The following is a 27,958-nucleotide window of genomic DNA, read 5'->3' as shown; positions in this document are numbered from 1 at the left end:
TAAAGTTGGTGTCAGACTTCACAAAATCAACTGGAATCTATAAAAAAAAAAAAACAAGCAGCAGCATTGTTTAATGGCTTAGTGTCATATCTGCTCTGCAAACTGAATTCTAAAAGTAGTAATCTTACAATGTTGCAGTAAACCACACTGCAATTAAACCAGGCAACAACTTGTTTAAATTCAAAATCCCTAAAGAGCTCTATTTTCTGCTCCTGCTGACATTTTCCCATTAGAGGCACGCTCGCGTAATAGGGTGGCACCAATATTTCATTTCAGAGAGCGTTTCACACAGTAATGAACATGTCACCAAGTGAAATTAATGTGTCACTGTGTTTAACTGATCCAATAAAAGTAAAGAATTTGAATCGCTCAGAAATTACATATCAGACCCATTATCACAGTTCATACAATGATAGTGACAGTTTATGTTGCCGCTACTCAACTTGGAGTTGTACCAATATCTAACGTCATGAACTTTGCAATCTCACTTCAAACGTTAACGCACTTTATTCTCACCCGAACTATAAAGCGCTGACTGATTGGCGTGACTGTGATATTGTGATTAAAAGAGTCAAAGTGTTACTGTATCAGCAGATTATTGAGTTGAAGTAAACAAGTGGGAAATGCTGAGCATCTTAAAACTGTGCTGTTCTGCTACGTGACTGAAAAAAACCTTTTAATGATAAAAACTGTAAACCCATTTCCATGATACAATCACGTGCGCACACTCTTGAGATTCTGGATCTGCATGCTACACACAACTTTGGGGTGTTACTTGTCTCGATTTGTATGTAAGAAAGATTTGGCGTCTCTGGAGTTTGATATCGTCAAGAAATAAATTCTCGGAGCTGCATTATTGCCAAAGGCTGCAACTTTGCACCCTGGATATTTTTACTTTCAGTTCTCCCTGCGGTGTGACCTGAAGAAGTTTAGAAAAGTTCAACATAGTTCCGTACATAGCGGGAGCGACGACCCAGAGACAACCAATCGCACTTGTTTTGATTCACTTGGGAGATGGAAGCAAAGCTCTTAGCAGCTGAGCTCTTAGCTCCAACTCAACTATGTAAAACCACCTTAAAGGGATAGCTCGGGTGTTTTGAGGTGGGGTTGTATGAGGTACTTATACATAGTCAGTGTATTATCTCTACACATTATATTCATTTTGTTTAAGCTGAACAAAACAAAGAAGTTGTTTTACAGACTATTTCTTGGCCAAGAAATATGGTTTTATCAGACACATTAAAAATGTAATTACTGAGCTTTAGAGGTGCTGGTAGGCATACAGACAAGGCTAGCTCTTTACCCCCTGCTTCTAGTCTTTATATTAAGATAAAAGTCTCCTAAATGTTGCTTCATATTTACTGTACAGACATGAGAGTGGTATTGATCTTCTCATGTAACTCTTTGCAAGAAAGCAAATAAGCATATTTCCCCAGATGCCAAACTATTCTTTTAAATGTTCACCACAAAGTTGTGAAAATTCCAGCAGAGATTGTCAGGACTTTCTTTGATTGACTGCTTCACCGTCAAGTAAGCCACAAACTCTGCATGATGAGACCAAAAAAAGTGTTGCTGATTGCTACCAATACTGAGTAAAACAACTAAAAAACACAGATACTGCATGTGCCTTCATATGTGTTGGTGTGGAAGAGAGAGCTGAAGTGTGTGTGTGTAGGTGCTTCAACAGCCATTTCAGCCTACTAGATATCCAGCCTTCTTGTTCAAAATACAAAAGGCTGGAGGCAGAGATGAGTCGAAGATATTGTAATTAGCTACCGCCATCACAAAACTGCTGCTGTGGAAAATTCTAGAGAAAAAGGCATTAGAGACTTTCATGATGTGTTCGTTGAACCAAGTGCTGTTTTTACTTTTTTAGACTGTATGACTTTGCCCACTTGTCGTATTTTGCAGTTACAATAGAGATTGGCACTAGGTAGGCAGTTGGCTCTAATGATGATAAACATAGAAGAGTTAAAGCTTGATGACCAATATGTATTAAGTTTATTTTATTTTATTATTGTTGTTGAGCAACTGTCATAAACGTTAGGCTGTATTAGCTGATGTGAAAGGGCTGTGAGTATTCTGGCAATCACATCTGTTCTGCTCTTTGTAGGCGTGAAAGGGATGTGAAAGAGAGTTTAGCACTGAGCCTGAGAAACAGGTGGAGCTAAGTGGAGCTAACTTGCTGACTGTGTGTGTGTGTGTGTGTGTGTGTGTGTGTGGGTGCGGGTGTGTTTTATAAGAGAGTCAGTGATAAAGACAGGGCCAGACAGACTGACACATGGAGCAAAAGGTGAGCGCTAATATTAGTGTGCTGCAGTGAACGGCATGTTGGTTTGGGGCGAGAGAGGTTAACAATATGAACCACAATCCTGAAAAAATGTTCTTTCTCTGTCTGTGCAACTTGGCTCTAAAATAAATCTGTGGCGGTGATAGTATAGCTGCAATTCTACTAAATTCACACTTCTTTCTTAAATGTAACATCAAATTAATCAAGAAAAAACTACTCTTGAGTGTTGGTTTGCGTGTCAGACCGTGCAGGTTAGATACAGAGATATTGTATCTGACTCCTTGAATTGGGTTAGGCAGGATCTTATCTCCATTCTTGTTTATGTTGTAAATGGATGACCGGCAATTTGTGTACACAATCTTTGGATTAAAAGGTACAGAGTGAAGGATTTGGCGGTATCTAATGGCATGGTTGCCGATCACTCCTCCCTTTCAAAGACTGCGGTAGCGTGAGCCGCCGAGTGCAAAACCGTGGTAACGCCGTTCGCCTCGTTCCAGAGGTTATCCTTACCATAGTAACACTACTTTAGGAGCAACAGAAGTCAGACGGCGGATGGCGGTACCACTGTTTTACACTCTCTGGCTCACGTTACCGCAGTTTAACAAGCGTGTCGGAGAACTACGTGGCCTTCAGGTAATGTAGAAATGTGAAAGGCTCTCTCTAGAGCCAGTGTTTGGTTTGTCCGTTCTGGGCTACTGTAGAAACATGGCCGAGCAACATGGCGCTCCCTATGTAGATATGAAGGGCTCATTCTAAGCTAACGAAAACACAACGATTCTTAGTTTCAGGAGATTATACACTAATGAAAACAAAGTTATGAATATCATACTCCATTACTGCTAATTGAACCCCCACCACCCCCGAATTGTAACACACTGTTCCATTAAATGGGATTAAATGTTACATATACTTTAAACAATTTTTTCAATTACAGAATACTTGTGCATTGATAAACTAATTAAATAAATGAGATTGATAAAAGTTGATACAAACAAAACAAGACTGAAAACCTCTATTTCTTTTCCAATTTCAGATTATCAAGATGCATTATTAATTCTCCTAAGTAAAGAATAACCATTTTAACAAAGTTATTTGTCTGTAATTCATACTGTTATAGATCCCTGATGAGAGCCTAGGGCAGTCAATGAGGCTCCAAATTCAAGACAAAAAAGTGGAGCTGTTGTTCCTTTGTTTAAAAATGTCTTATTTTGTTACAGATTATTTTAAAAGAGCACAGAGCGGTGGACCTCAACTATTAGTCCCCCTACACACACCTTAACGCATGCTTTCACCCTCTCACAGTCGAGTAGTTAAGTGTAAACCTTGCAAAACAGGCAGGAGATGGAAAGCAGCAGTAGCAAAATGCACATACTCATACTGTATGTAGCACTTGACAGAAAGTGGCTCCATCAGAATGTTAAATTAGAAATTGACAGCGATTCGTCCTGGTCTCTAAAACGTCTGCACTAGTAACTCAAATAACAGGTAATATCCTCTCCATTTTACAGACAGTAGTGTCTGAGTTGCTCTCAAATGTCAAATAGCTGTTCTCAGTAATAACCAATAAGAGGTTGACGAACATTCCTCTGGCAAGTTTCTCTGCTACTCTGAGAGTGTGTGTGTGTGTGTGTGTGTGTGTGTGTGTGTGTGTGTGTGTGTGTGTGTGTGTGTGTGTGTGTGGTCAAGTTGCTGAGTCGAGCAAGCTGCTCTCAGCAAAAATCAAAGACAACAGCACATCAGTATTTTGAATATGATTTAGATGAAAGAGAACAGAAAAAAGCTCTTATCACATCTTACGGCCGGCTCTAGTGGGTGTTTTTCGAGACAGGATGACCAGAAACTCAAAAAAATGCCTCGCAGTGACAAAAGGATTCTTACTGTGACGCAAAACTCTCGAGCGGCAGCAGAAAGAAAGTCCTTGCTCTTCTAATCCAATCTTTCACCTTGAAAGTTTTTCTTTTCCAAAAAGCTGCGGTGGCGGACATTCTTCTGTGACCACTTAAAAACCAGAGCTTTGACCCATTTGATATTAAACTAGGACATTATACTGTCTACTGAGTATCACATGGAAATCTAGCATGTGTAAAATTAGACTGAGGACTTAATCAGCAACCAGCTAATATTGGAGTTCAAGATCCCAATTTCCTCAGGCCGCAAAATGACCCTGAAGTTGTGGTAAAGACAGAGTGAGCTATAAATAATTGTAATGTGAAGAGCTAAAGAAACTTGAAATACATCTTTTGTCTGTCTAGACTTAGACAGCATGACTGACCCACAGTCCAAGAGACGGAGGAACTGCAGCTTATTCTGCAGTTTGATCAATTTTTCATTCTGGGTACGGGCACAGGATACAAATAACCTCCCAAAAATCTGAGGCTATGACTGATCATGTCAAGAGGTTTGTCAGGTAGTATTTGTTGTGATTAAGGAGAAAAGGAAATCTATTTTTATCAGGGCTGGGACGATACGCATATCTCCCGATTCGATACAATCACGATACTTGGGTGCCGATCGATATGTATTGCAATTTTTAAGTATTGTGATTATTATGATTCGTTATTATGATTTATTGGGATTTTTGTTAACTTCATTTGTCAGGCAAGTTCCCTTTGTTAACACCTTATTTTGAAAACCGGATGTAGTCACACGCGGGTACTTCCTCTAACTTCACTAAGCCCGTTGCTGGCTCTCCTGTCAGCTCCGTTCACTTCAAACATCCATGGTCAGCTCCATCGGGGCCGTTTGAATGCATTTACAGCATATACTGACATAAATGTCAGTATATGGGTGCTCTACAGTTGTAGCGTCGACCAATTTGGCCACGGAGATAAGAGTGGCGTCTGGCTTGACTGCACGTTACCACAATACGATAACGTTTCCTGTCCATGACAGAGTCAGCTTGCAGCTTTAGCTGTGATGTCTAGCTCTGCTTTTCCTGACAATGTGTGAAACCCAAATTGTTTCCATACTTTACTGGATGTGTAGTGTTTACCACTTTGGATTTTAAAATGTGAAGGTGCAGGTCGTATCCACGTGAACCCTCTGCCGTTTTCTACTTTCTCGTTTCGGCTCGCAGCGGCTGGCTGCGGATTGTTTTGGTTTTTGCAGGATACGGAACGGATACAACATCACGCTATTCAGACTACAACAATAAAAGCAGTAGATAGGCTCAAATGAAGCAGATACTGTATATCGATTCTGGCATTTCAAAATCGATTACAAAATCATAAAAAAAAAAAATCGCAATACATAGGTGAATCGATTTTTTTCCCCACCCCTAATTTATATGTACACATAGACTAATATAGTTAGGATTACGGCTGTGCAATTAATAGAATTTCAATTACAATTTGGGCTTCCAACAATTATGAAAACAAGATAAACTGCCGTTAAACTGCCGATAAAATGCCGTTTTGCAATGACGCTCTCGTTTTGCGTTGGGTTATAAATCCAGCGCACCCCTTTCCTTTACAACGGTGCACTTTCAACGTCTTAAACCACAGACCCCGTACCATTTACCAAGCTTTGTGGGTGTGACTTTTTGCTGTGCCATCACCATTCATCTATACAACCAATGTGTTTATGACTAAATGGTTTACAAGAGCACAAAGTTCTTCACAGCTCTAGCTTCTTAATTTTGCTCTCAAAGTGTACCAGATTGATGCATTTAACCTTAAAATGTAGGCTACAAAATGTTCTTTCTAAATGCGTGATGTCTATCGTGTTAAATGATCTCAATATTTACCAAAATAATCGTCATTTTTGATTTTTTGCCATACAGTAATCGTGCAGCCCTAATTAGGACATACTACAAGACACCATTCACAGTAGCTAAGTGCAATTGTCGCTCTTCATTTTAGTGCTTAATGCTGTCAAGTTCCCACTCGGCACGATTATGAATGAGAGCAACAACTCATATTAATGAGTCCTGCTTGAAACAGGTAGCAACAAGCATTGTTGACTCAAGCTCCTCTGCAAATGAGCTTGATTGTGTGTTTTGGCCGAGAACAGGAGTTGGCATTCGATGCACGGCCATTAACTGTGTAATCCTGCCAAAATGTTTATTTTTCCCTTAAAAAAAATCTCTGGTTGGTTTGGTAGATCACGGACAGGCACAGACAAAAACTTTTGAACTTCACAGGGAGATGATACATTTGAAGTTTCAGAAGCTAAATGCAAAAAACAAGCAGGAGATTCAGTTAAATGTTTGAATATGAAACCCGTCCAAATGACATATGGTCCACATTTTTACTGCGGCTCATGTACAACAGTCTATACAGTCCGTATGCAAATACAATCCATATGGACTACACTGCATGTACCACAACTCAAATGCGAACCACATGGACTCAGATGGTTGTGAGAAACTCTGCTGTATTTCAAAATTGCAGATAGGACTACACAATGAAGCAGTATTGCCTGTTCAGTTACAATTTAATTGAAATGGTCATTTAAATGACCAATCAGAGTACTCAGGGTAGATTGTTGTTCAGCAATCCAGACCATGCATTTTTAACTAGGTTGTAATTTTAAGAGATATTATGGTGATATGCTTTTAATTCCTAAATTAAAACAGAGGTTAGATAATTATGCCATGGACAGAGGAATACACTGCAGTATATTCAAATGAGCAGAGCTCTAATTTGAGCATGTGGCCCGAACGCAGGCACAGAGTCGAGTTGGGGAAAACTATTTGACATGCAGCCCACATCTCCAGTAGTTAGTAGTTCTTAGGCAACAGGCAATTAGAGGAGATACCGCCGCTGTTATCTGCTGCTGAATCTGAAGGCAGATTCCAGTATTAATAGTCTGAGAGGCGAGCAGCACCTGAGCCTCTGGGACAACAAAGAACAGTGGATATCCTGCAAGCAAAATACGTTAAGCACTGCTTTACCTCTTCGTACCATACTCTGTAGCTGCTAAAGACATTTCCACTTCCATTCAACCACTTCAAATCTTTTACAAAACATAGCAGACGTCAAATTATAGCCACATGACAGCTGTTTGTGTAGGCCCTCTTGGCTAACATCAATTTACAGGAACAAGTACTACGTTTGAAGAAAAAAACAAAAGCAAGCAAAACTTTCCCAGCAGAATGACACTCAAGATAAACTAAAAAGGACTGAAATAATTTGAACTGATACCACCCACGCAGATTTTTTTTTTTTTCACACCTGGTTTCCTGCTGAAGTTATCAGGCTAATTAACACTGTGCTTCAGAAAGGTGTTGAATTTGGAAATAATTATTGGAAATGGTAAAAATTAGAGAAAGGTAAGATGACAAAGAAGTACTGTAAAGGCAAATTGCGAATTGTTAAATTTAGCTAAACTGAACATTTTAATTGATAACAAGAACATCTCCTTACACCGAATTCACACCGGAGCAACGGCGAAGTGCAGCCTGCAGCGAGCTGCCATGCGATGTCTATGAAAAAGCTGCGCTGGCCGCTCCCGAGCTCAGCCAGCTGCAGCCGTTTGATTCTGCGGCGAAGTGCGGCCGAAATAAAAAGTTAGGAAATGTTTAACTTTGAGTGGCGAGTGCGGCCAGAGACCCTGTTCAGACCTGGCATTAACATACGTCTTGGGTGATCCAATCACAAGTGGACAGCTCTACTGTCGTTAGAGTCATGCTGATAAAACCTAAAGCGTCAAAGGAAAAATACACTGGAGTGGAGGATCACTGTCTTATTCAGATGTGAACAGGATGGATCTTGTACCTGTGTTGTTGACGTCACAGAAGAAATTCTCTGAAGTACCAGGCCACTTCTCTCTGGCACAGAGGACGTCGCAGTAGTTTGGTTTCATCTTTGATCCTGCAGAACACAAACGTAGAAAATGAAGCCCACGCTGCTAAAAGAAATTCATGGTTTTCAGTCAGCTTTAGAGCTATGGAACTAAAGCACTCACTATTAAGTCCATTTTGATATAGCACATTTCAGTTTCAGATGCTAAAGCGCAGCCCAAGGCAGCTTTCACACTGACAGCAGCACTGGTGCAAAAGCTCAAGCCTTCGTCACTGGTTTCAGTGAGACCAATGTTTTGGCTCAGCGGGGGATCCTATCTTGCGGGGATCAGGCAAAACAATTGGTTCTGGCCTCTTTAATCCCACAGCACAATGTTAGGTCATTAAACAAAACACCCAATCAAATACGTGCAAGCACACGTAAGAGGTAAAATACCTTGTGGCGTGGATTTTGTAGCATTGTACTACTACCTGGTCAGCATTGAGATGGAGGAGATATAGTTATTATTACTGCTGTGATTAACTTTCTAGAGCTGTACAATCAAAGCTCAGAGGAGTACAAGGACATAACCCACTGTCTTTGCATTTTAAACTTTCATCCTGGGCTTGTTTGGTTGTAATTCATCTTCTTTACCTGCACCCTGTGGCAACATGCTCAAACTTACACAACCCCTTGCATTGTTTGAGAAATAGTCGGTGTGAAGGGCTCTAATGCAGCACTGGATGTTGAAATGATGAGCAGACAATGTTGCTGTAATCCCAGAACATTTGAGTGAGGAAGAAAAACTCAAGAGACAGCCTACCACAGCAGACTACTGTATAAAGAGTTGTACTAAGATAAGCAAAATAAGAATCATATAACCCCGAAGAAACATTACAATCCAGGCCGCTCACTAATTAGAGCCAAAGAACAAATATAATACTCAGCTCTGTAGGCCACTAAAATACTAGGTAGAGCTATAAGAGATGGAGAACAGCACCAGATATGTAGCAGGAAGTGGATGGTTTCAGGGGATTTAAAGACAATGAAATGCATTTTTCATCTTCCTCCTTGTTGCCCCATTACAGTGATTAGATCTCCAAAGAGTGAAGCCTGGAGTTGATGTGTTTTGTACGAACAAATATAAATGGATGAATAGGTGAGCTTGTTTTGCTGAGAGAAACCAGACTGGTGTGGTGTTATTTTTTGCTCTAAACTGATAAAGATGTAGTTTCGATAGTTGTCAGATAATGAGACTGAATTGCCATTTCGTTTCACTTTATTCATTTAGCCTGACACTTTGTTCATGTTAGCTGCTTTCTTGTTTTGTTTATAGCGACCTGAACAAATCGGAAATGTTGGCAGAAATTCAGAGGTCTGGAGCAAGTTTAAATGAAGATCATTGCAAAACATTTTCCTGCTTCCTGTGAAGTTTAGGAGGTACTCATAATCAACACAATGACAATCTTTACACACAGTATTACAGGAATTGATCAAAACACTGAAAACTGAGCCATTCGACTGACCAGGGGCATATTATGGTGACTCTGCCCCCTAGCCAAATCGCTGATTACACCCATGCCCACCCACACCGTCCCCAACATCCGGCTCACACTTGCAAAGAAACCATTAACGGTAATGAGAATCGATGGGGGTGTTAAAAGTATTGGCAGTCCGGCCCAGGAGCTGCTCTCGGTTACCCTCTTTATTAGTCTGGAAAAAGAGTGCTGGTCTCTAGCCTGCCAGCTCTAAATAAGAGAGCATTGATCAGAAGGTCAGACCGGGCTGAATCTAGCCCTTTAATTGCCCGTGTCACTCCTCATTCTCGTTGCAACAGCTGTCAGTCGTCTCCCAGGTGAACCAAGGCCACCGTCACACGTGGCAGTTCACACCGAGGCAGAGGCTCGGATAGAATACAGCTTACGCAAGAGGCAGGAAATCTCAAAATCACAGTGAATTTCTTCAGTCGAGAGCAGGAAAGAAACCGACACACTTACGGTTTCTGTCAGCAAATTAGGCATTACTATTAATCCGCGTGTTGCTGTATTAGCCATCTGAATTTCTCAAATTTGGCAAAGGGTGTCCCTTCCTCAACGCAATACAGATGCCTCAATGCCTTCTTATAGATGACATTGCTAAGCTGTTCTCCCTAATGGCGCCTTCAACTGTCTGAATCCCATTTATGGACACTTAAGTAACATTAAACCACTTAGTTTGTCAATTAACATCAACTGCTGAACCTTGCAAGAACATAGATTATACAAAACATACATACTGCATATTAAAGCTGGAGAATGCATTTCCCTAATGTCATTTAAACGTTTGGCTATGTAGAGTACATAGCAAACCAGTACATTAGCAGACGACTGCAATGAAAGAGAAAAAGTCTGAGAGTAAAGAAGAGGCAGACAAGAATTGGAGAGTTTGCCAAAAGGGATTTTAGAAAACCCTCAGGTGATAAGCCTCAACTTAAATCCCACCTTAAACAAACTAGCATGAAGGGTACAGGACATGTTACATGTATGTTTTTGTCTTGCTGAAGCCTTCCTGATCAATGTCCAAGCCTGTCCCTTTGAGAGAGTTGACGAAGAAGACATCAAAATAACTTTTACATGATGAAAAATTATGAAAATGTTATAATTCATTTTGAAAAGCTCAAGGAAAGATGGATATTTTTCTTTAAATGAGAGCCAACAGCACCCAGCCTCCATGTATAGTGTGCCGGCAAAGCAGATAAATGTAATCCCTCATTAGGTCTAATTACTGTACTGGAAGGTGAATACAGACTTGCCACTTACCCCTCCCCTTTAACCTCATGAATTACAAGTTTCTTTCTTCATGCTTTTACTGAAACCATTAACTTATAAAATGTACTTACACAGGTAACAGCTCTTAGTTCAACTCTGTCTCCTACAAAATCACGTTCCCATACAACTAAACTGCATTCTCAGTCACATTTGGAGGGAAACGTATTTTCTCCCAGACTACGGTCTGGAACAAAACAAAAAACACAACAACATTACTTTGTTGGGTTTAGGCAACAAAACTACTTGGTTAGGTTTAGTAAAATAAACATGATGGTTTGGCTTAAAATGACTATGACACTGAAACAAAACCAAAAACACTTTTAGGCTACAGCCACACTAATATGTTTTCGATCTCCATCCAAACGAGTGTTTTAAGGCCGTTTCAGAATTAATCTCCGTCCATACTACCACATCTGAAAACGCAAATCACATGACCAATTCACGTACACTGGGTGTGCACGTGCCGGTGTAAACAGGAAGCAGAGCTGGACATAGCATTTTCAAAGGTCTCCGTTTCTGTCCATCAAGGCTAAAACGCAACTCTGGAGTTTTAAAACTAAAACCGGGTCAGCAGTGTTTTCAAACGTCTCCGTTTTAGGGGATCAAAAAAGGGCGGAGTAGTGTGGACGCTAGGCATAAACGTATTAAAGCAAAAACGTATTAGTGTGGATGTAGCTTTAGTTTCACACGGGAAACAAACAGCGGTCTCCTGGGGGAAAATCCTATGTTTGTTTGACCCATCCACCACCTCTCCTGCCCGCCTGTAGTGAACTTTCTCACTTGATATGCTTGTTATTATACCAAGCAACTTTCATTATCATTGTTCCATGTAACTTTCATTAATGGTTGCCCGACATACTACGTCACCTGCTCTGCTCATCGCTCTTGATGTCAAAGACAAACACAATCCGTGACAAAATACCCCCAAACGTAATTGAGAATGCAGTTTAGTTGTATGAGAACATAATTCTTAAGAGACAGGGATGTCTTAGTTTTGTGTCAAAATTATATAACTAACATTTAGTCAGCGAATTCTCCTGCTTGTATTATGAGGTTTCAGTATTAATAATATGATATTTATGAAAAACAATTGTTGGGAAGATGATGAAAGAAACATTGCAATAAAGCATTAAACTTTTTTAATGAAAATGTAGTTACTTTCATTTTCATTCACTCGGCAAATAAACATATTCATGAGAGAAGTAAAACTTTCACAGAGTTACCTGCTGAAACAAAAGGATAAACATTTCTAAAGATCTCTCTCTCTCTGATTCCAGCAGCACCGCAGCGCTCAGAGGGAGGAAAACCAGTCAAATCCTTTCACACATTAATCCAGATGTCTGGCTGCTTCAGACACAGAGAGCTCTGTCAGAATTGTATCCTGGCTTTAGAGCTGGAGTCATTTCAAATGTCTTGGCAGCTAATCAGCCGCTATCTTTCATCAAAAAGTCACAGTGACAGGGCCAAGCAAGCCTATCTTTACAAAATCTACCAGGGTAAGATTGGGTTTCAGTTGTACAGTCATTCGAAGCTTTAGTGTTTGATAGGCTTGAGAGGAATCACAAACACAAATCCAGCGTGTGGCATATGTCTGGCTGCAAGCCTGCTCCGGATTTTTTTCTGGATGTAACACGGGTAGATAAATAGGTTTCGTATGTTCTATAATCCTTCAAATAAAAGCACATTCAGATAAAACCAGGAAAGCAAGACAGACAGATGGCAACTAATCAAATCCTAAGAAACCCGGCACACAAGGGCTTAGAAATCCACGGTATCTAATTCCAGCTCCCATTAGCTTGAAATATGTAGATGTCATTCATACAGGACATGATAGCCAAGGGTAAAGTATGCAATGATGTTGTGAGCCCTTTTTTTTGCTATAATCAAAGTCCTCACAGCTCATCACTACAACTGGAGATTTGGTTCAATCACCAGAAATACAACCCATCATCAGCACCGCCTGATTAAAAGTGTGGCTTTCATCTTTTATGAAAAAATTTGGGAAAGTAACTACTCTGTCCAAAAGTGCTGGGGTCATCCTCAGATGATCAGGTAATCAATGCAAAACAAAGCCTGCATTGTTGTTCGGCTCATGAATTTGAAAAGTCGTGCATGTTTGGGGTGTGATGATGAACACTGCATTTTTCTCTCTGCGCTGGATTAAAATGAAAGCACATCCACCCCTCTACTTGTCAATGTCACTGCAGCTTCCAGACTTACCGGGGTATGAAATTAATTTACTTCACACCTTTTCGGAGACTTCACATAAGATCAACGTCCATTGAGATCTGATGGGGAGATTTACCCTAAAGCTGAAAGCTACATAGCCTAAATGACTGACCACAGGGAGAGAGGAAGGGTATTGCACTGAGGTAGTTGGACCAATTTCAACAGCAATTCAGTCTGCCTGAGGACAAAATAGGCTGTGTATAGGAGGTGAGTGTTTAGGACTAAATGGAGCCTGTTATCAAGCACTAGGCTATGCCCTGAAAGTAGAACCAATGCACTTACGTTGATCTCCGGTGTATACTGCAAGGTCATGGTGAATTTTTCATTCATCTTCTATGTTTCATGTACGTAAACCTACAGCAACTCCCATGTGGCACTTGGAGTACGAGTGAGTCCACTGCTCTATTTCTTTAAGCCTCCTGGGAAGCGCACAGCGTATGCTCCCATACTGTCATTTAAGCTAGTTTATTTTTACACCGGAAAGGTAGGCGATGTTTAAACTTGTGAAATAGATTTATTTTTAACAGCCATTTGAGTGAAGTGGAGCAGAACGTAACATAAGACCTCTGCGAAGGAGGGAGGTGACTATAATTAAGTTAGTATGCCAACTAAATGTCTTCATCTGCACATTAACTTTGCCCTCGTTTCTACCCCTGCAGTGCATGTCAAGTTGTAAATAAGAAACATCCTGCCTGTGAGTATACGCTTGGAGTGATGGAGCAGAAAAACATTCAATTAAAAAAGTCTTCATTGCCTTATAAAGGGAAATTATGGAAATTATATTCTACTTGTTTATCAGTCCTTTACCAGTATATTGTGTTATTTTAAGAATGACAACTGGCAGCAGGAAAATGGTTTCTCCTGAAAGGTAACCTGCATCTCAACATTCCTACCACAACAGCTGAAAACTAACACTCCTCTTTCAATTGATATGAGACATAACACTAGGACCTGTATTAAATATTATTTGCATCAGTTAAAGGAAAGCTGCACCGCTATGTATTCTTAATGCAAATTTCAGCAATCAAACATGTCTAAAAAGCTTTAGTAATTCAAATCAAAGCCTCCTTAAGGCTCAGTGTGCACTATGCATCTCTGTAAGAAAATATAAATATCCAGTTGAACTCAGCATTACGTGATACTGAACATTAAAGGGCTAAATGAAATATAATTAGCACAATTCAAATGCCCCCATTAAACTGATTAAAGGCAAATAAATATTTATGTGTTGTCAGGATTTCATGATGGCGACTGAAGGATTTAACCATCGGCGCAGGAAGTGGGGGTGCAACTGCAATAACTGCAATGGAAATTAAAAATATATATATATATATTATGTATGAAATGGCTGTATCCTCACTGTCCTGCATTATTGTATACTATACTTTATGTCTTGTCTGCTTGCTTTAGTATGACTTTATATATGTGAAGTGTTTTTCATTAGAAAAATTTGGCTTTTGGCTTTTTGGGCATTATTTATATGAATAATAATGGTCCAAAATGATGCAGTTTTAAGTAAAAAACCTTCAAATGTCCTTGGGTGAGGATCCCCAACTCATAGTTATTAAAAGAAAAAAATACATCCTGTGCACAAATTCATATAGATATTATTTTGCTATTAACTCTTTTCACTATTCTCTTCTCTCACATTGTTGTTTTGTGGTGGGTAGGTAGGTACTGTATGCATAACCCAAAATATACACACAAGCTTATTGATTCGCTCAGATGGCACCCTCCCACCGCCTGCCTCTTCTTATCCAGCTCCCAAATCCCCTTAAGGGTCAATAAAACATCTCATAATGAGAAATGTCACCTTTGCTCACCCGAAGTGGGACAAAAACAATTTGGTTCAGAACATGGGGAATGTTCTCAACATGGTGCCATCCACCCAGCTAAGTTTAGCAAGATAGCCTCAGGCAGGAGAGTCTAGTCAGACAGATTTAGCAGATGAAATCAAAATAACGTTGGGGCACTTTTACACAAGACACTGCAAACACTAAGAATACATTGTTATATTTAGAACAAACAAACTAACAGAGGCAAGAAACACCACAATAATATTAATAAGCAAAAGGTCAGTGGTGGGCTGTAATAGACTGACAAGTGTTTACATTCACATTAATGATGGGATTAGTGGGAGTGATCATCTTCAGGCAGTATTTAAATACCATGCAAGGTTATCATGATGAGATCCACTGATATTTAAAACATGAATGAGGAGAAAAAACAACTTATTTTTGCAGTTTTAAGCCTTCAGTTTTACTTTAAAACAATAATTAGTGCAGAAAACAACAGCTTATAAATACCAGGTGTGCCATTAATTAGGCTGACGGTGTCACAAGCCTACACTGCTTGTTTACCAAAGGAAATAATGGGACATCCTACTTCTTAATGAAGCATTTGTCATCAACAGATGTGAACCTTTTTTGAACAGTGGTGTATAAGCTTCTAAGGAGCTAAAGTTGTGTGCATAATGTTGAGAGCAGTGGGTGCGGACATCCTGTTGACGTCCTGCAAACCGTTTAGGCCAGTGACATCAGCCTAATTAATGCAACGGAGTAATTGGTTTGGTATTTATTAGCTGTTGTTTCCTGCAATAATTAGTGTCTTAACCAAAAGCTTGAAACTGCCTCTGTCCTTTTTTGGGAGTAACTCTACTCTTGTATAAGGATATCATGATTGAGTTTTTCGCCCCTACTCCCTAAATCCGAGTTAGCCCCGATTCAACATTTATATTTTCCTAAATAATACAGTTAGTGTGCTTACAGCAGACCAACATTAAAACAGTAAAAACAATTAGGGCTCCAACTTATGATTATTTTCATTAGCGAGTATTCTTCATCCTAAAGCCCAAGGAGATTCAAGCTTCAAGTTGCTTGTTTTTAGCCAACCGACAGTCCAAAACCCACAAATATTCAGTTCATTATCACATAAAACAAAGCAAATCCAAATAAGAAGTTGGAAATAGAAGATATCTGTCATTTTCCGTGAAAAATGACTTAAAGGTTCTCTATTTGACATTCAGAGGAGCATTAATATAGCAGCAAACAACTATTTGCTATGTAAAGATATAGAGTAATGTCTACCTGAGCAAAGATGAAGTCACTCTCCCTCTGTGTGAGTTGTAATTGGGCAAAAACCAAGTCGTTTTTTGCATGCAATCAAATATCTTATTTTTCCACCCATTCAAAAATGGTGTATTTTAATATGTCTGCATACTGAGGTCCCTAAACAGTCTTAGAATTGTATAAATTGGGTATCACTGTAAAGCTGAGACTCTTGTGGATCCAATGAGTCCAATTGGATTAATGTGTGATGATGTTAGTCCCCATAGGAGCCATTTCACACAGTGCCTTTTTTTCTCTAAAATTTTATACATAGGGTGGTGTGTCTTTATACTATGACAGTTTTCCTAAAATTAGATTTGAAAAAAAATGTATCTCAATATATTTTATATCAATATATTGCCTTGCTACAGTATCTCAATATATCACAATATATCGAATCGTTACCCCAGTATAATGATAAGTATCGTATCGCCAGATTCTTGCCAATACACAGCCCTAGTAAACACTGTTAGATCTGTCCGCACGGTTGCCGTTGTTTGCATTGTTAGCGCCGTTAGCACCGTTGGCTGCAAGCCAGCGGCTCAGCCGTCGCCATGTTGAGAGCCGTTGAGAGGCAATAGATATGCTCTCAATTACGCGTTTAGCACCTTTAAAGAAAATAATTATCAAAATAGTTAGCCACTTAATTTTTTGTCAATCACCCAACTGATTGATCGACAAATCCTTTCAGCTCTAAAAACAATCCAGTTCAGATAATGATATGTTTAACAGCTTAATACCTCCGCATTAAGTAAATATAACCTGTATCACAGCTTTCCATTAATGGTTTCCTCCAGTCTTGTGTATTGTGTCTGTGAAGAGCAGAGTGTTAGTCTAGGACTGCTGTAGCAGAAAGTCGTGGACAGGATTTTGACAGCCTCGCCTTCAGTATGAACAAAATATTGAAGTTCAATTTTAGTTTTTACAATAGCAGCAGTCCTCTAGAGCTGTGGTGCACCAGCAAAACGTCTGTCTAGTTTATGATTGACGTGCTCTATAAAAACACATTTTTATGCTATGCAGCAGAATTGCATGTTTTTAATTATATTGCCCTATAGATCTCGTCTATGTGCGTGTAAACCCATACCTCATTAATATTCCTAAACAAGCTTTCAGCTACTCTAACATTGCCCACTGATTATCAAGGACATGACACACACTTGATATGTGGGCTCTGAAAGCAGAGGTACTGCCCACCACTCACAGCAATTTCAAGTAATAAAAATATTGACCATATGGTGGAAAGTGGGTGTGCTGTCATTGTAATGCATTTTAATAAACTGAATTAAGACCGCAGAAGGAAACAACATATTTCTCCTTGTGTCCACAAAGATGGGATATTTTCCATATATAACTCAACTGCCGGGGCCTAAACATAAATGTGTACTGTCCACCACAGTATAAATGAGATAGTGACTGGTGGTGAATATGCACATCTATGCACATATTGCTTGCAATTGTATAGGTCAATGTCAACCTAGTCCAGCCTAATTCTGAAGTCAATTATTTTCATGAATAAAGTGTTTTCCAATTAAAAAATAGAGCTGTCACTGATTCTGAAAAGCAGCAGCTATTAATCACCTACATATGACGATTGATTTCTGTGCTCATGTAAAGCAAGTCAAGCACAGCATAAAGCACTGGCCACCACTGTTAATCTCTTTTGACAGAACAAGATCATATTTTGAACAGGCTAGCTTAGTGAAAAACTACCCAATATTTGTATGCAGCACAGGCTTTTGACTTCAAATGTAAGGTTATTGCATTTTTTATTGAAGCTTAGCAGCCACGGTCACCTTACCTAACATCCAAACTCAACTGAACCGACAGATCTGAAATGCAGTGCAGACAAATGCACTTTTAATAAGACGATGATTGCTACAGCAGTTTACTCCAATAGCATGTTGTAACAAATAAATTCTCTTTTAAATGAAAGTTGAAAGGCCTCTCTATCAGAGGAGACTCGGAGAGCCATTCATGATGTAACTTGTGCAATTTTCCAAAAAGAAATTCTTCATTTAAATAAATAAAAAAATAGTCTGGTTTACTACTAATTAAAATATGATGAAATCAAGGTCAGTTCTGGTCAGGGTGTATGTTACTTACTATGTAAGCAAACATATGAATATCATTAAATATGAATCTGACAAGGGGGACAATAACAAAGGAAGACATCATCAGTCACATGATGGGGTTCATAGCTCCAAGGTAGGCAGTCTGTATTTTGTTTATGCAGTTACAGATGATAACGTTTATAATATGGTATTGGGTTTGAAGGCCTAATTGTAGGTGTTACAGATTGTTTTGTTTTGTTTAGGTATTTGTGTTAATATGGCTAGGTGTATAAGTTTAGAAATGTGTTGTTAAAAATAGGTTAGAAATGTTATGTTTAGTATGAGTTTTAGGGGTGGACTGATCCGTCTTTTTCTCTCCCAATATCTATTCTGATACCTAAACTCAGAGTACCCATCCAATACCTGGCATATAGTCATCAATAAAACAATAATATGCATCAGTGATGCAGTGTCACTAAAAAATTAAGTTAGCGGCAGTGACTCAATGAATGAACTGTGAGGATTTAAAACTTTTCTTTGCCTTACGTCAGAATATCTTTAGATTTTGGAGTGTTTGGCAGACAAAACAAGCAATTTAATGGCATCCCTCTAGGCTTTAGGACACTGTGATCATGGGCATTTTCACTATTTCCTGGCATATTATAGACCAAATGATCAATCAAGACAATAATCATAATGTGGATTGGCCACATCCATCCAATAACTAGTTAGGTGATGGCGCTGATACTGATCCAACAAATCGAATCGGTGCATCTCGGTGGAAGGAGTTTGTAGGACATTAGCTACTGCCACTTCAGCTACCTTTCATCCCCTTTACAATTGACATTCAAAATCAGATTGCAATCACATTGTGCTTGACTACATGAAAGTACAGGTGTAAATGCACCCAAAACGCATTGAGGACGGATTATGATTAAAGCCAAACCACCTCCGGAGGTGGTAAGGGTCGCATTGTGACCACATTGAACACAAGTGAAAATGCAATTGCGTTTTCAACCCACATACAACAACTACGTGGGCAGAAATATGTACCGCTAGGGCTGTCCCGAGTACCATTTTTAGGCTCCGGAGCTTCGGTAGTAATCAACTTTTGCAAGCTCTCTCCCCCTGAACGGCGGCGTTTTGAGGCTGATGTGTCCGCGCCTCTGTGCATAATGCAGCCTTCCTCTCAGCCCTTTCAGACAGAGGAAACGGAGCTCTATGTGGACACAGGAGACACATATTAATACCAGGTGTAAATGTAATCAGGTTATATCATATCTAATCTGGATACGAGATGCATTTTAATGCCAGGTGTAAAGGGGGTCTTAGTTGTCCATAGCGTATGATCCTCGTCCCCTCCTCATATTTCTAATTCTCTCCGATGTCTCCTACAAATTAGAGCCAACCATTGTTCCCAGCTGATCAGACTTAAATTCAACAGAGAGCACAATGACATCATAACGTGTAACAATAGGCCTCCTACTCTATTATACATGTAGAAGCCCCTCAGCACTCACAGCTGTGGTGTTCATATGTCTCTGTCCTGTGCCTCCGAGTCGAGCACAGATCCATCGACAGCGCAGTAGATCAGGTAACACTGGCCTGGGTGCAGTACTTATTTGTGCAAAGCAAGGTCATGGAACCACATGGATGCTGGATCAATCAGACAGAGTAATGAAGCACAACCTGCTGACATGAGGAATATTGACACCCCTATTACATCTTGGTCCGGCAGTCCTCAACGCTGCTTAAATAAATCAGGGCCAAGTAGAAGGAGGCACGTCAACTACTGAACCTAATCCTTCACCTGATAAACAGAATACAAGAAGAGCTTAATAACCACAGCATAATGGAAACGGGGCTCTTCCTGGAAATGCCGAGCATCAAAATGTCACAGAATTAAATATCATTTTGGTAGCTGTGGCTGCAATAAAGTTCATTATCTGTGCTCAAAAGTTTCTGCTTAGTATTCAATACGTGAAAATAAAAGCTAAGATAACCTACTTATCATGATCTCATATATCATATAACTTGCTTTTTCCAAAACCAAATAAATCCAGTTTATGCACAGTAATATAACACAGAGAAATCAGCAAATGCCAGTAGCTAATTAGAGCTGCAGACGATTAGTCCAACGACAGAAAATTAATCAGCAACTATTTTCCAAGCAAAAATTATTTTTTTTCCAGCATTTCAAATGTGACGCTTTGCTGTTTTTCTTTGTAATGTATGACAACAAACTCAATATCTTGAGGTTTTGGACTTTTTGTTGAACAAAACAAACAAATTGAAATCACAGTGAACTTTCAGAAATTGTAAATACCATTTTTTTCTTTTTACTATTCTTTAATATTTCATAGACTTAAGATTAATTGCTAAAATAACTGTAAGATTAATCAATAATGAAGATAATTGTTAGCTGCAGCTCTACAGCACATGTTTGGCAATTTTGCTTGAAAAATGACTTAATCCATAATCAAAATTGTTGGTGATTCATTTTCTGTCGATTTATATATCGATTCATCAACTAGTCATTTCAGCACATTGGAGCAAAGAAAGATCTTTTGATTAAACCTTGATTAAAGATTGCATGATTGGTTGCATACTTCATTGTTATATTAAGTAATAAGCTACTTATACATCCATAGCCCAGTCATTTAATGAATCACCTGACCTCCTTGCTTTAAGTGAGTCTCAACAGCATCACAGGAAATAAATCAAATTACAAAAACTGAATTAAATATTGTAGATATTGGCCCACAGCTCTGCAGCAGATATAAATATCCATGCAGTTGCTTTGTCCTTGAATAAACAGTTTTTTAAAAACGCTTAAAGCACCTCAAGTGTCTTTTTTCCCAGCCAGATTTTGGTTGTATTTCTGACAATGGGGACTCAGAGGGGGGCCAGAACCAATGGCATCCTCCATTTTTAATCAATAGGAGGATTAACCTTTGCTGTCAGCGGCGCCTCTCATCGCAAAATGTGGAGTCAAGATTTAGGATTATACCTGTGAAGACATGCTTTAGCTCATTATTGGACTCAGATCTTCAGACCTGCATGACACCCCATATATCACTGGCATTAGGTTACCATTAATGACTCAGTAATCCTTCAAATCTCTCCAAAGAAATGCACCTCATCATGAGCCTTTCTGGAAATGAATGTATTTGCAGGGGTGTCTTCGGTAATGATCCTCCATATTTTTAGAGGCGAGCTCACCACTTTTCGTGCCCTCATCAAAGACTGGTCGTCTGAACATTTACATAAGTACCACAATGGTGATTCTTATTATTTCCATATCACTCACACAGCGCTCATAAAACTGTCTTACTGCACAGAGCAAACCACAGCACAGCACAATAATTTGACCCAAAACTAGTTTCTGCAAACGATTGATTTACTACTTGACCCCAGTGCTGAAACATTAGTTGACTGGATCGTCAGTGTTGAAGTGCCATAAAGTTGAGTTAAATGATTAATTGATTATCAAAGTGGATTCAAGTTGATCAGCTAATTCATTAAAGTGCTTCATTGTGCAGAGAGAAACAACAACAGAAAGCAGAGGACAAAGAAAATAAATAAATAAAAAACAATGTTAACAATGCACACAGAGATAACAGGGGTCATTTATCCAGTAAAAAATCCAAATTTTCTCTGGTTCCAGCTTTTCAAATATAAAAAATAGCTTGTTTTGTATCATTGTTAAATGAATATCTTTGGGTTTTGGACTGTTATATGAACAAAACAAGCAATTTGAAGAATTGACCTCAAATTTTGTAGACTTAACAATTATTCATTAAATCCAAAAGATAATCTACAATTTGATCTATATTGAAATTATTCATTAGTTCTAGAGTATTAGTTATTGTGACTATAAGTCCTATACTTTAGCCGCTACTGGCTGCTAATTGATCTGAACTGTTTTGACAATTGTGCTCGAAAAACGATATCCAAAGTTACCAATACTACCTACTACCTATACTACTAGGAAAATGTTGATATTCCCTACGGCCTCATCTTTTTCCTCTGTCACTACGCTTTTGCATTTCCTGCATTATGTTACCCACTTGCTAGCTTGCTAAATTGTTAGCCTCTGTGGCTTCCAGACGCCGACAGTAACGTTAATATTGCCGTTGCTTAGCAGCGGTGTTCTCGCGACTTAACGTCAAGCATATCGTGTACACGACTTCCCATGTTGTAAACAAAGTTGCATCGTAAGGCACCAATAGCGGGGTAAACACAAGTGTAATTGATAAAAAATGAATTATGGTCCCGTTGTATGTAGCGTGTCACAGCCATTCCAGTGAGCCAGTATGCACAATGGAACAGGGCCATAATTATTGTTATTAATTACACCTGTTTACCCTGCAATGACATGTCAAAATGGCTGCTGTGAAAAGGGCCAACATGTCAACCGCACTCTATACTTTTTCCCAGATTAAAGTTTTCCTCAACATTTATTCATTTACTATTACAGTCAAACCTGTATAACCTTGTATTGTTTGAACGTTATAACTTTAATTTACTAAAGGTGAGGTACAAAACAGGCTAGAATAGAGATAACAATCGTGTCTACCTCTTGGAGGCATCTCTCTAAAGTTCAGCCATAATGGCTGCCATGATTGGTGCAATCAACGGTTACTCTGTGCTCAAAATAACCTCCTGGAAGCTCGTGCTCTACTCAATCACATAAAATAGTTGTGACCATCACACTGTGACTACTTATTGATCCTCTTCTAGCCTCAAACTTGACGTAAAGATAAAACATTTTGACCCCACATCAGGACTAACCAGCTGTAGTATGTATAAAAGTGAAAAGGAATCATTAGCTCAACACCCTTAAGGGTCATTTAATTGCTGTTAAGGGTCATTTAATTGCTGTCTTGTAATTGCTTTTCCCCATGTTGTCCATGTATCTGTTTTTATGTTTTTTATTTTTTCCCACAATTATTATTTTAAGTTATTCATTGCTACTTAGTCATTTGTTAATACAACTAAATGTTTTTTCTTCTAATTTAATTAATTATACTATTGCGGTTTTGAGATTTTATTGTTTCAATAAATTGCATTGAAGGGAAGAAATGAAACAATACATTTAAATTTAGTATTTTATTGACAACAAAAAACAATTAACATTATCTGCAGTATACATGTGAACGACTGGATACATATAGACAGGTATTAAAACTGTATAAAAGGTTGAGCTGACTCTGCATCTAAGACCTAAACATTATATACAAGCATACATACAGTACATAAAGTGTTCACATATTAATTATGCTACAGAACTATCATCCTCATAACAATAGACACACACCAGAATGCAAACATTTATACTCCGACAGATACAGGTAGACAAAAAAAAGGCACAGCTCAAACGTTTTTTATATGGGAGCACCTTATGGATTTTGTGTGCGTGTATGTATGCGTGTGTGTGCGTGTGTGTGTGTGTGTGGCCTCCTTTGAGACCACCTCACATATACTGACCTATATTAACTGCGGCTGCATGGCACGCCGTGAAAAAAAAATGGCTTCTCACAGTAGACTTAACATAGAATTTCTTTACATTGCAAGCTGGTTCTTCAAGGTTTGTAACCTTGATTTTAGTTCACTGTGGCCCAATGTGAGAGGTACCGGTTGGATGAACTGGAATGTGAACTTCATAGACTTGGGGTAGTTGAGATGCAGTGTATATGAAAGTCCAAACAGAAGGCACATTGCTTTAGGAAGGTCTTTAATGTTGTCCATCACAACTTCTCCCTCAATGATGACCTGCAAAGAGGCTGGACTGAGATGCAGGGAAGATGCAACCGCAGCACCTTCAGGCCCAACCTGGAGGATTCCAATCTCGATGTGGCGGAATGAGTCATCATCATCAGCATCCTTCATAAACAATATAAACATAAGATCACAATCATGACATTTCTTATTTAATAGCCATCAGTAATGTTAAGCAATGTAGCCTAGTCACAAGAAAGTCACACACATGAGGGAAGGTGTGAATTGGTTATGACTGCTGGAATAGATTACACAAACACAAAATATCACCCAACTCTGGTCCTTTTAGATATATATAAGAACGTAACTGGTTACTTACAAAGCCTGCTCTGTAGAAGTCTGTGGGGTTTTCACCAAGGACAATGGGAAGCCCTCTGAGCCCCAATGTCCGAACAGCAGTTGGCTCTGTAGTCTTTTGGGGAGTAAAATGACAACACGTTACATAGCTAGAATGACAAGAAATGAATGGTTATAAGAAAGTAGAGATGCCCTGCCGATTCCGATTTTCTTTTTTAAGAACTATAATTGACAGCACTTTTTTTCACCACCGCCCCGGAACCATCCCGAAAAATTATTTTAACCGTCCCAAAGTCAGTGTACACCATCAGAAATTCTAAATGTTTTCCTTTTCCTTTGTTATTGTCATCTATAGTGGTTATTTGCATAAAAATACACAATTCAAATGATTAGGAAATAAATAAGTATTTGCTTTGATTAAAAATAATTCTTGGCATTAGCTGTGAGAAATCTAAATTGATCACACTTCTTCACATGAACCTGTAACAACAGAACATAAGAATACTTTTAGCTCAATGTTTAGCTCAATGTTTAGCTCAAAATGTTAATTATAACCAACTTAAAAAACTAATTTTCTCGTCCTTTGAAAGTCAGCTAAGTTACTGCAATAAATGTAAAACAATCACTCATGATGTAGCTAATGCTAATGCTATGGTAACCGTTAACACCATGTTGAATCAGTAACGTTACATTAGCACATCAGATATAGCTTAGCTAGCATTAGCCACATGCTAACAGTGTTACAGCTCTGCTACACCGACGGCTCGACATTACCTAACGGCCGACCTAGTTAGTATTTAGCGGTGTGTCTCACACCGGTGGTAACGTTACAAGTTAAACGTTCACGTTATAAACTGTGAACCGACAGAAAACTGTCGGCACGTTAATACTAAGCTAACTTTAGCTAACTTTAGCTAACCGGCGGTCACCGCAGCGGTCTTTTGGAAACGTTAATCAGTTTCCCCTGAAAGATATCAGACACACTCACCATTCCACCACGGTGCTTTCAAAACAAATCCACAGCTCTCTCAGAGTAGCCGGTCAGACAGCAGAGAGGACGGACTCTCTCCTCCTCGGTGTTAACGGTCCTTCTTCTTCCTTCACGCTCTGACGGAGCTCTGTAATCAGCTCACCTTGAATTTGAAACAAGCCCCTCCCCTCCCTACAGAAACCTAACATACTAAGTTATCTCTGCTTAAAACCTAACATACTAAGTTATCTCTGCTTAACATGATAACTGCACTGCAAACTTCAGCTGATTAGTGCAAAAAACGGATTTGATTTAGTAATGACACCGGTTTCTTACAAAACATGAAAGAATAAGTAATGACCACTTAAAAGTTTAATTCAAATAAAATCTGGGTTTACAGTGAAGGGGGCGGGGGGGGTGGGGGTTTCACTGCAGATGCTGAAGACTACGATATTAAATGCTAACATTACGTCAACTGCACAATTTCTTACGTTACGTTACGTCGTTATCGGACAAAATTCAGATAGTTAGACTAAATTCATGCATAACACATAACGCTTCAAATGACACTTAACAACGCGCTTTATGTTAGTGATGTTACGTGCTGTGCCGAGGCTTCGGAGCGTGTGTCGAGTAATCCAGGAAGTTTTCCGCGATGAGCGTATCGAGGCTTGTATCGTTTTAGACCAATTACGTCATTGATGACGTCCGAAGCCTCGCTGCCCGGCCGTACCGCGTGACTGGTTCAGGAAGTGGTTCAGATCTTCACTGGTTAAACCAATGCCACTTTCCAGAAGTGACACAGAACACTAATATTACCCTTCCTGCCATTATTATATTATATTACACTACACTACAATACAATTATTGACCAAAGGATTGGTTTACACACATAAGATGCATTCCTCATAAAACAATTACAGTTTATTATACATGTATGTTATATACTCATAATATACTTACTAGAAAATAGACATTATATTATATATTATATAGATATAAATGGATTACATGGTAATATATATTTTGTTCATTGTTTATAGTCATTCCCAACAGCCTTTACTGGAACAAAATACAGAATATCACTGATCACATGGTTAAGATCATATCTGCCTGTTTTACACTCTTTGACTACCAGGTGGTTTCGTGCACATGAAGCCTTGAGAAATGAACCAATTTGCTGGAAAGCTTCATGAAGCTTCAGCTCGCCATCACTACATAAAATAGTTGTGACCATCACACTGTGACTGCTACTCATTGATCCTCTTCTAGCCTCCACTTGACGTAAAGATAAAACATTGAAATGGACCATTCTGCATGATGAGTACATTTACTTTTCGTACTTTCAGTGTGATTTGATGCTAATACTTTTGCTCTTTCACTTTAAGTAAAACATGGACTACTTTTACTTGTTGTATACTCTTAAATTGTGCAAAACAAATAAACAAACAAGGGTGATTTTTACTGCAGATGCTCAGGATGACGCTATAACATGCTGACGTGACGTCAACTGCTCAATTTCTGACGTTACGTTACGTCGGCTACTTTCTAACATCACGTTATCGGACTAAAGTCAGATAGTTAAGACTAAATTCATGCCTACAAAACCCTTTAAATGACACTTAACAACGCGCTTTACATGTGGCAGAAACGTGTGTCATGTAATAAACAGTCAACCTTATTGTGACTCATTGTAAACTTCAGAGATGCTAACGGAAGTTAGCACCTGAGAAGTGAAAGAGGAAAGCAAAGAGGAAGTATTAAAGTACCTGGAGGTGAAGTCTGTCCTCTTTCATGCTCTCTGTGTCGCTGGAAGAAGTCCTGAATAATCCACACGACTCTTGTTATTAGTTTCTCTCTCTGTTGTTGTTCTTGTTGAGTAGGTAACCAGGTAACCAGGAGAAGCTTCTGGTTAGCAACGAGAGAACTGTCACACAATGGCGGAGCCAAGTACGGAAAGCGAGAGGACCGACACGTGCTGTTTGTTGACGTTTGTTCGCGTCCCCCTACAGGCGAGATAGAGAGGATGGTTTCGTTTTGGTGCTGTTGTCAAAATAACTGTACTGAACAGAGACAGAGTGAATAAACGTTCTTAGGATGAGTAATAAGTACAGTTTCCTTTGTTTTTTTCCCAAGTAAAAAACAAAGGATGAAATATATATATATTTTTTTTTTCTTTTATTATTTTTTTTATTATTGTTATTTTTAGGTATTGTTAATTTTAATACTTAGTGAATAAAGGTACTTAGGATTAGTAATAAGTACAGTTTCCTTTGTTTTTTTCCCAAATAAAAAACAAAGGAAATATATATATATTTTTTTCTTTTATTATTTTTTTTATTATTGTTAATTTTAGGTATTGTTAATTTTAATACTTAGTGAATAAAGGTACTTAGGATGAATAATAAGTACAGTTTCCTTTGTTTTTTTCCCAAGTATTTCTTCAATACAATATCATAATATATATATATATATATTTATTATTATTGTTATTTTTAGGTATTGTTAATTTTAATACTTAGTGAATAAAGGTACTTAGGATGAGTAATAAGTACAGTTTCCTTCGTTTTTTTCCCAAGTATTTCTTCAATACACTATTATAATATATTTATATACATATATATATATATATTCGAAGGTTCGAATCCGGCTTGGGGCCCTTCTGTGTGGAGTTTGCATGTTCTCCCCTTGTTAGCGTGG

The 27,958-nt window shown here is 38.7% G+C and overlaps 1 protein-coding gene across 3 annotated transcripts in view; it reads right to left on the bottom strand.

Moving 5' to 3' along the window:
* enox2 (ecto-NOX disulfide-thiol exchanger 2) overlaps nucleotides 1–27,210 on the bottom strand; it is a 209,735-nt gene extending 182,525 nt beyond the window's left edge. For all 3 annotated transcript variants that reach the window (XM_074649303.1, XM_074649302.1, XM_074649305.1), the window contains exons 1-2: nucleotides 27,028–27,210; nucleotides 8,008–8,103 (exon numbers count right to left, since the gene is read on the bottom strand). Coding sequence is in view for 2 of the 3 variants with exons in the window: in XM_074649302.1 (XP_074505403.1) it covers nucleotides 8,008–8,095 (88 nt within the window). In the remaining variant the exon portion in view is untranslated. The remainder of the gene's footprint in view (nucleotides 1–8,007; nucleotides 8,104–27,027) is intronic.
* Nucleotides 27,211–27,958: the final 748 nt, after the last annotated feature.

Source organism: Sebastes fasciatus, chromosome 10 (genome assembly GCF_043250625.1).
Source record: "Sebastes fasciatus isolate fSebFas1 chromosome 10, fSebFas1.pri, whole genome shotgun sequence".
NCBI lineage: Eukaryota > Metazoa > Chordata > Actinopteri > Perciformes > Sebastidae > Sebastes > Sebastes fasciatus.
The sequence above is the reverse complement of the archived record's forward strand: the minus strand, read 5'-3'. Positions and strand labels throughout refer to the sequence as shown.